This window comes from Apus apus, chromosome 14, assembly GCF_020740795.1.
Source record: "Apus apus isolate bApuApu2 chromosome 14, bApuApu2.pri.cur, whole genome shotgun sequence".
Classification (NCBI taxonomy): Eukaryota; Metazoa; Chordata; class Aves; order Apodiformes; family Apodidae; genus Apus; species Apus apus.
In genome coordinates this window covers 11,027,008-11,036,905 of record NC_067295.1, presented here as the reverse complement: position 1 = coordinate 11,036,905, position 9,898 = coordinate 11,027,008, and the positions used below count along the sequence as shown (strand labels likewise).

The window sequence follows — 9,898 nt, the reverse complement described above, 5'->3', positions numbered from 1 at the left end:
TCGGGAGAAATAGTTTCAGTTCTGCTTTATCTGAAATGTCCTTGATATATCAACTTGGCTTAACAACTGCCCAGTTACAAAAATCAGACTTTTCTAAAAAATCCAGGGAGAATAAGACAAAACCAGTCCAATAGCTGCCTGCAGTAACACCTGGGTTTTCAGCCCCACCACACTGTGCAGTTCTTGGTGTTTCAGTTCAGGTCTGATTTTTTTAAGTAGTTGTTCATGAGAATTTCCTCCATGCTGGCCATTTCAACAACCTGGAAATACTTGCAGGTAACTGTAGGAAAACTGGAATATTCAGTAAAGCTTATTTCAATTATTTTCTGTTCAGATTGAGAAAGAAGAACTCCAACAGGACTGCTTCACTTTTTCATGGAAAAGGTCAGTCTTTATTGTATTGCTTTCACATCTGTACATAGGAACATGAGCTTAGGCAATCTGCAAAGTATCCTGTTTAGATAATTAATCCATCTGACATATAAAATTCACACTCTGATCTATTTCAAAATCATGATTTAAATAAAATATCTTAGTAGCACAGTTCTTACCGTAACACCTCCCTGAACAGAGCCTCCTTGCATATTTTCCCCTGAGAAAGCACTGCCTTTGAACTACTGGCTGGTAAAGTTTTCAATGTGCAATTGTAAAACTTACTTAAGCAGTATGTAGTGAGTGTCCATTTGGGTGACATGGTATTTATTCGAAAGTTTAGAAAATCTGAGGAACATCTTGATTTTCTGTTATAATATAACATAGCTTATATTACTTGTTCATACAGTCCATCCCAGAATTACCTATGGAAGCCCAGCATGGTGCATGAATCACTGCAGTTAGTGCACACTCAAGAGGCAATGAACATGAAGAAAAGTCACACCTGACAAGGTCTGATGACAACTCTTCTTGTTGTCCCCTTGTCCTTCTTTCATCTCTACATTTCAGGGAATACTTTCTTTCCATGACTCGATCCATTAACCTGGTCATAATCCATTTCAGGTGTTTAATGAATCTGTTTAAAAGAAAACAAATACAGAGTAACCCTCTCAACCTAAAACACCATGTATGATAGATATGGCGCCACGTCGTTTACTTCTGTAAAAAGAAAACCAAAAAAACCCCAACCATTGAGGAATAAAGTCCTGAACAACCATTCAGATAAATCAATGTAACAGTTTCTGTTAATATCAGAGCACACTAGTCCTTAGAGTAGTTTTAATAGAGGCATGAAGAAATTAATGTGCAGGGTATGACACTAAGCTGTCAACCACAGTCCATCATGTCAATCAGTAAGGGTTGCTCTTATGATAGTACAACCAGTTGTGACATACAGCTGGAATAGCCTATTTTATGCTAGGCTTGATATCATTAGACCTACCTAATAAAACTGATTTTTGAACTGGCTATATTTTCTTAACCAGATACTATTAATTTGACTGTTGTTAATGTTTTTATAATTGTGTTAATATGTATTGCCTATGTTTGATGTAGCCTCTGAGTTTGGTCACACTTTCTTCTTTAGAGTCACTTTGTTCAAAGCATTTTGGATCCAATGGTAAGTACTTATGGAGGTAAATAATATGTTGGGGTAACTTCTTGGTAATACTGACAAGAATAAATTACTGTTATGTTGCTTTATTCCAGTTTATCTAATTTGCCTTGACTGTATCAAAGTATCCAGCAGCCAGTAAGAGGTGATTTTTTACTATTAACAGAAGTAAACACAAGGCCTGAGAAGCCTTCTTTAAATAGGAACTGTAATTGTGAATTATGCTGTGCACTTGTGACTGTATCCATTTGGTCTTGTGATCTTAGAGATGACTAATTAATATAGTGCAGAATGGTGCAGCTCTGAGAGGGGATGATTGGGGATGAATCCATGATGAAGAAGAGTTGAAGCACAGATAGATGAAGAGCAGGTCCCCTGGCTGCCTGCAGCTCAGGAGATCATCTCTGCTGTGTGGAGCAAGTCTCTAAGGGACAGCTCTTCCTTCCTTCCCCTCAGTGGGTATTCCAGGCCTCCTGCACAGCATGGAAAGGCCATGGGCCCTACACAGTAAACATGCTAATCTCATTGTACAACAGGTACCAAGCTGTACCAGCCCTGCTGACAGATCTGCTCTAAGCCTGGAGCTCTTGTGAAAAGGCTCTCAGTGGGCTGCAGGGGAGAACACAGCTTCTCTCCTCTTCTTCAGGTTCTGTCCTTGGAGCTCAGCAGATCATATCAGGTTGGCTGGCACCAGAGGTACTGAGGCAGGAGAGCTGCCAGCATTTCAGCTGCAGAAGGCGTAACAGAATCTACCAGGAGTCCAAATAAAGACTGACATGCCACGGTCACATATTCTGCAGGAGCATGGACACACTGAGGAATACAGTATCATGGGCAAACAGGTTGACACTGTACTGTGAGGAAGGTTCTTCAATGGACTGAAAACAAGGTTAAAAGATTGGAAGCAAAGAATAAGGCTTGGTAGGACAGAAGTCAGTAGCAGGGTATACCAGGGACCAGTCTCTATTCAACAACACCATTAATGATGAGAAGAGAACACTGAACATTGAAATCTTCAAGACTGGAGAAAATAAGCATTTTCAGATATTCAGATGCTGTACTGATAGCAAGGAACTACAGAAGGACTTGGGAACACTGAGACAGATTTGAAAAACATTTGCTAAAGAGCTGGGAAGCAACATAGCTTCTAACATTCTTCATTCCATTGTGGATTATGGGAAAGCACAAAGAGAATGGACTGCAGATCTTGGTCAGGGTCTTGTGTTCTCCCAGAAAGTATCCCCTGCCCCTGTCAGAGGCAGAAAATGGAGCTGGTGATCATGGTCTGCCTCATCACCACATTCTGTGTGCTGTTGTGTGCCACTTGCTGTAGATGCTAGGTCAGAAACAAGAAGCACTTTTGTGTCCAGTGGGGAATTTCTGTCAATTGTCTATCACCAACAGTACCCTGCTGACAGTAATCAGATGCTCAAAAATGAAGAAGGAGGAAAGAGGAAACAGCAGCTCTGACAAGTTAGGATTGTTAGAATTCCATACTGTAGACCATATTTTGGGCTGATACAAATAGCCCAGCAAAATGTACTGGGGCTCCAAAGCAAAGGAGAAAGCTGTTTAACAGAAGTTTCAAACATTGCTGTAGAGCTGCTAGTCCAAGACTAATTTGTAGTGGCAGATACTAAACAGAGTATAAATGATACAATTGACCAGGATATTCAATCTTGCCTTTCTACTCAGCTGTTCTAAAGTCTGTCCTTCAAATTTCATGTGAACCTAATTTTTAACAGAAAATTTCAAAAAAAACCCCAGAAAATTAAAAGGTAGCAAATATTTTTAAACTCTCAGAGCTATAGTCTTCCAATAGCCTAAAAAATGCCTGTAAGCATTTAACTGTGTGGCTATTCTAGTGTAACTCTAGTGTTAGAAGAAGAAAAGTAATTATATTTTTGTTAATTCTGTCTGTGAAGTTACTGTTCTTCACAATTCAGGCTGGACCAAAGGAAACATGGTGACTGTTTGACACCCTGACACTGCTGTTTCCTGACTTTCTGCAAGAGCATGTTTCCCATCTCATGGCCTGTTTGGTCTCTACTGTCTGAGCAAGCCTGTCTGGTCCTTCAAAGAGTATATAGATTTAAGTCTATTAACTGAACTAGAGCTTTACCCAGCAGCATTCAGTGCACATAATCTTTTTCCATTATACCATTATTTTCCACACAGGACTGCTCTTAGTTTTTACCCTTTTAATCACATGCATTAGAAATGTATTTGTATTTGTGTCCTCAAAGAGCATAATTTAAATTATGCAGCTATTTTTTTCCCAAGTTTGTGGCCAAAGTACTAAAACTCAGCTGGGAAAAGAAAGACAGTTTGACAGTTTCCCTGAAGAAATTGAAATATTTAGCCACTTATGTGTACTATTTAACTCTCTGGGACAGTTCTACCTATATAAACTAGAATCACTCCAAGGGGACAAATGCAAAGAATCAGACTGGCCAAATACACAAATAAAATGCCTTTAAGCAAATAATTATTTTCTTCAGTTCTATGATTGCTAGTTGCTACCTGAATTCTAGTGTCACTTTGCCCCTCCTCCAGAGCAAACAAACATGAAGAATGAAATTAGTTTTGCTTCTTAATTCCATTGACAGCTTAAAACCATCTCCTAGCAAAGAAACTGATCATAGTAAGCTTCATTGTTATAGGGAAGAAGTACAGAAATTACTTTTATTATTAATATTCTTTAGAATGACTTGTGACTGGGGCTTTTAACACATTAAATACTCAGGCCTGAACTATTTCTACCCTAAACTGAAGGTCTCTATTTTCTATGCCTCACTTTAATTTATATTATTAACAGAAGCTTTTCCAAAACTTTTTTCAAAATGTGTCTTCTCCTTTTGCTGTATCTAAGTGAGTGCATTTGGTACAAAATCACTTAGGACTGTCCATGGCTGTGCTTAATATGGGTCTGTACAGACAGTTCATCACTTAACCACAATTTTGTCTTCCTTCCACCTAGGATAGAATTCCTGCTAACAGTCAAACATCTCTTTAAAGCAGAGCAATCAGGTGAGTTTGAGGACTCAAATTCTATTAATAATATCTCAAAATTTAAAAGACAGTTCTAAAAATCACAGCTATTGCTCTTAATCCTATTGTTACTATAACATAGAACAGGCAACTGATCTGTATCATGGAGTCAACAAGCCACCTTTTTTTTTTTAACATTGAGATTTCTACAAATAAGGGAAGGGCACAGTGCAAAATGGCAAGGTAAAATAAGTAACAAAGCACTGTGGTCATTAAAATTCAAAGTCTGAAAAGGACATAGTCAGGAGGTGGATTCTTATGAGAGAATCCTGACACTTCTCATGATCATTCTTCTGATCTGTTCCTTTACATGGCATCTCTGGTTTAGAGAGATGGAACAGAGGCACAGATAAAGTAAGCTCACAGGAAATATCAGTGGCAGACACAGCAAGGGGTCCAGCATATTTATTTCTCTCTCCACTGGGCCATGCTGTCTCTCATAGACACTGAGCCGGCTCTAACTGGCACTATATTGATGAGCTAGTTAGTAAAGCTACTTCTTTGATTCAGGATTTAGATGCTGGCACTCAGCAAAAGTCCTGAGTCACAAGTTTTTGAGTCCTGGGTTCTGCTCATTGAAGACATTAATCATAACTCCCCGTGATGAAAAAATATAGATAATGCTTGTACTGTAAGGTTAAACAAGTCCAGTATTTGCTATTCAGTTTTCATTGTTTATTGCTTGTGCTCATTGTCTTTCTGATTAGAGTACTTTGTGATGAGTCACATCTGATTTTAAGACAGTACAAGGACAGTCACATCACCTTATTCCAGGGGACTTCAACCTGGCACACTCACACTAAAAAAGTAGATGACATGAGCAAGCTCAGTTCTGCTCAGTTTACACAGATTGATTTCCATATTTGAACTGGATAGGAAGCTTCTTTGAGCTGCTCAGCTGTCTACCTTCAGTTATGCTCAGAAACCTGGATGTAATTTTGCTCCTACTGAGTTTACTCAAGTGAGGGCTTTGGTGCAAGAGAGAACAGAGCTCTTCTGATTCACCTGCTCTTTTATTTTTACTTCTAAATTAGCCTTTCCACATGTTGCAGAATGGCCCCTTGGGATTTCCCCCCTTTGTTTCCCTGTCACGCATGCCATCACCTCCTGGAGCAAGGCACTGCTCTAAATGCAAGGAGCACGCTGCAAGGTTTTCAGCCAAGGCTAATCATAGCTTTTTAGTTGTTCCCAGTCATCCCTGGTGAGTCACATAAAGAATGTTCCTCTTACATCTAATGCAAAGAGTATGCCTATGTACTTTTCATCTCTGCTGCTAAAACTGAGACCCATTCTTCCAACAGCAACTTGTGAAGCCTCAGCATTTCTGGGTCTAAGTGAGCAGGGCAGGTGCAGCCTTCCTAGGCCTATGGAGTGCATAGCTTAACACTCAGCCACAGCTCGGGTCCCTGCCAGGATAGGCACCCAAGGAATTTAAATCTGCCCTTTCAGTGCCTTGCTTCTGCTCCCGAATCAGAAAACAGCTCCAACACAGCTGCCTGCCTTGCTAGGGAGCTGGTGAGGGGGCATGGTATGGAACAGTGAAGAAACCTGTCACCAGGACATTAACAGAAATCCCTTTTCATGCTGACATGCTGAATCTTTGCCTGGTAGCTCAATAGTTGCATGATTTGTGGCCTGGTTGCTGTGTATATAAATATAATTAACTCTATAAATAGACAAAGCACAGTAATCATGTATTTTTTTTGCTCTCTAATAATTGATCTAACTTTAGGGGTTTGATTTGATTCTCAGTGGAAACCACCACCTACCATGACCTTCCAAATTAAAGGGTAAAGGCTGGAGCTTGGTACCTTTGCAGAGCCCTGTTAGCTCAAGATGGACATAAACTGAGACTTCTGAGCTTTGTGAAGACATCTGCATTTTGATTTCTACATATGGAGGTAACATGATTTTATAGTTGGAAGAGCAAAAAGTTTGCAGAGCTGTTTATCCTGTTAGTATGAAGGAAAATGTTAATAAGCCCATTTATCTACACTGAACACAATTGTGCTCAGACCCCACGGTCTATCAAACCATGTCTTCATGTAGTAGGAAAAATCCACTGAGGAAAGTGAGGTCTCTTGTTTTCCTTAGGTCTCCCTGAAAACCAGATGCAACTCATCGTGACAAATCCTAAACAGCAAAAAGGAAGTGATTAAAAAGTATTTTTAATCCCTGTATTAGATGGTGTTGGAGTAATAAGATTTGGGGTTTAGGGAAAAGTACTTTGGAGGAGAAAGCAGCTAGGGCTTTTTGCACCCAGTATTTTGCTTAAATTTTCATTACTTTTTATGGATTTCTTTCCTGGAATATGGAGCATGTGTGTTACCTGAAAAGAGAGCAGAGGAGCCAGCCACAAAAGTAGCCAACAGTATTTGGGGGTAGTTTAGTTCTGCTTCAAACCTTTTGTTCCAGCAGAAGTGACTCTAATCCAGCTGCTCGGGCTGGACCACCAAATGTTGTCATGGCCAATTTTATTTGCAGTAACTATATGCAGTGGGATTTCTTTGTACCTCTGACCAAGCTTTACTCAACTGTGTTTGTGCAATGTTACTTCAATACCAAGAACTTCCATTTTTTCCTTCTAAACTATTGACTAAAATCAGCTGCTCTTGCTTTGTATGGAATCTGAATAGAAATATTTTGGTGACAGTTTAACCTGTGTGAAGGACAGCACTACAGGGAAGGCTTGTTTGTTTTTAAATTAGAAGACAGATTAAAATAGCTTGGTGCTAAATGGTATTTGTAGAGTATGTTCACCAAGGTTATGTTTGTAATCTTACAACAGAATTTCCTATTTCCATAGTTTCAAATAGAAAACAAAAAGGTACCCTGAGCTGTGTTTCAAATTTACAGACAATATTTTGCTAAAAATTCTACCAGCAGATTTGCTCACACATCTTAATTTAAACTGTGAATGCTTTCATTAACATACAAAAAGTCGTAGCTACGGAGTTTTAGTGTCACTCAAAACTACAATAACAAATTGATCAAGCAAACCCTTGTGCTACAATTAACAAGACAGGAATGGTGAGCAAGGTAGGTTTCTTACTATCTAAGAAAGAGGTTTTAAAGGGCATCTGGTGAAGAGGTATTTCTGGCTCAAGTACGCTCCCTGAACGTCAATAAATCCTACCCTGGGTGTTCATTTAGATTCAGAGCTGCTTTCAAGACCGCATTAGCCAAGTTGTTCAGCGGCTGCGACCGTAACACGTATCGTAACAGCTGCAGAGGCTCCGAACTATGAAAACGAGTCCTTAGGGAAAGACATTCTCCCCGCGGTGCAGCAGAGGACACGGGGGGGCAGCGCCCGGCGCCCCCGGCCCGCAGAGCTCGCCCGCTCCTTGCCGAGGCCCCGGCCCCGCCGGCCCCGGCCCCGCCGTCCTGCGGAGGCCGCACCGGACACGGCGGCTCCGCACGGGGATGCGGGGCGCGGAGCGGCGGCCGGAGCGGCCCGCGGGCCGCTGCGCAGGACGAACCCGAGGAAAGGACTTACTTCCCTGGAGAGCCCTCTGCGTGTCCGCGGCCCTGCCCGGCGGCAGCGGGTCCCGGGCACCCCCCTGCGTCCCTGCACCGGGGGGGCATTTGGAAGGGCAGACGGTGCGTAGAAGGAGCCCAGACGGTTCCCGAGCTACGGCCATGCCGGGACACCCGGGCCCGGGCGGTGTCACCCCGCAGTCGCTTCGGAGCGCCCCAGGGCGTCACTCCAAGTACCCATCAAAGACATCCAGCTCGCTGTCCGTCTCGTAGAGCACGGAGCCAGGGTCGGAGAGCACCCCCAGATCCACCAGAGCCTGGTCCATGTCCTCGGGCAGGAAGACGATGCCTACATTGAGAACGATGTACTCCATCAGGAAGGCATAGTAGAGGATCAGCACGTTGACAAAGAACAAGCCCACGTAAAACATATAGGGCAGCACCAGCAGCGCATGGAAGGCCCAGGACTCCAGCGAATCCAGCCGTGCCGAGACCGCGGCGGGCATGCAGCCGTGCGGGGCTGCGGGCAGCGGGGGCTGCGGGCTCGGGCAGCGGGCACCGACCAGCCCGGGCGGCAGCGCGGAGCCGGGAGCGGGGCGCGCAGGACTCCGCAGCCCCGCTGGCAGGAAAAGGCAAAACCCCAGAGACAGATCCGGACCCCGAGAAGCAGCGAGCCCCGCAGGGGCGCGGGGGCGGCTCAGCCGCAGCGCGGCCGGCTCGGTGACCTCCTTCCCCGGAGGAAGAGGCGCCCGGCAGCCGGGCGGCCAGCGCGGGCTTCAGCGGCGCTGCCGCAGCCCCGCCGTTGGCAGGAGACTCCTCAGGGGCATTTCCCGCCCGGCTGCTGCAGTCCTGCCGCGGCTCTGCTCCTCCTCCCGCCCGCAAACTTTGGAAGGAGCCCGCAGGCGCGTTGTCGCGCTCGGCGCGGATGCCCTGCGGCCGCCAGCGAGCCCGGCCTGCGCGGCGGGACCCCCGACTGCGGGACCCCCGACTGCGGGACACCCGTGCCCGCCCCTCGGCTCCCCGCCCCGCCCGGTGACCCGGGGCGGCCCAGCCGGGCGCTGCCGCTGCGGGCTCGGCAGCCGCGTTCCGCCCCGCCTGCCCGGAGGGACCCGCGGCCCCGGGGGTGCCCGCCCTCGGCTCCCCGGGCACTTCAGCCGTCCGCAGCAGCGCGGTGCGCAGCGCGTTCCTTGCCCCTGGAAGCTGTTCTGTTTCCCTGCTGTCGTACAAGCCCCCTGGAACAGCCAGGCGGGCCTGGGCACTGCCGACTTCGCTGGTGTTTCTTTGGTGACCAAGGGCTGGCCGATAAACGCTGCAGTCTATACTTAGATTTGGTTTCTTTGTCCAGTTAAAGCAAAAAAAAATTCTAACAGCTGATCAAGACAGTCATCAATTGCCCTGTTCTCTCTGTTCTGCCTCGAGTTAGCTTTCAAGCCGCTCTGAAAACTAACCGTGCAATCTTCGTTGGAAAAACCTTAGCGAGAGGATGGTCAGCAGCTCAGTTTCCATCACTGCCTCTTGCACTATCCTGGTGGCCCCACCAGGACGGCTTGGATTTGAGTTACGGAAGGTGAACAAGCAACGTTAGGGGCCAAATTCTATTTCAGATCACAGCGTATTTGGGAGGCATACACACACGTTTTTCTTTAGGCCAAGTTTAGTCTGTTACGTTCTTCTAACTTAGCGGTGCGCTCACAAACCTACCAAGGCTTAACTCGTACCTGCTAAAGAGACAGAACGAATCAATTAAACTAGAAATGGAGCCGAGTCCCCCGGCTCAAGAGGCGCGGGCCCCCGCGGCCCTCCAGGCGCAGGGCGCTCGGGAAG

The 9,898-nt window shown here is 45.2% G+C and overlaps 1 protein-coding gene across 1 annotated transcript; it reads right to left on the bottom strand.

Annotated features, from left to right (window-relative positions):
- Positions 1–369: 369 nt before the first annotated feature.
- Positions 370–9,070, bottom strand: DEXI (Dexi homolog). The gene is made up of 2 exons (XM_051632472.1): positions 8,094–9,070; positions 370–1,009 (listed from the first exon to the last, which is right to left on the bottom strand). The coding sequence occupies exon 1, from the start codon at positions 8,578–8,580 to the stop codon at positions 8,299–8,301; it is 282 nt and encodes a 93-aa protein (XP_051488432.1). The 5' UTR covers positions 8,581–9,070; the 3' UTR covers positions 370–1,009; positions 8,094–8,298.
- Positions 9,071–9,898: the final 828 nt, after the last annotated feature.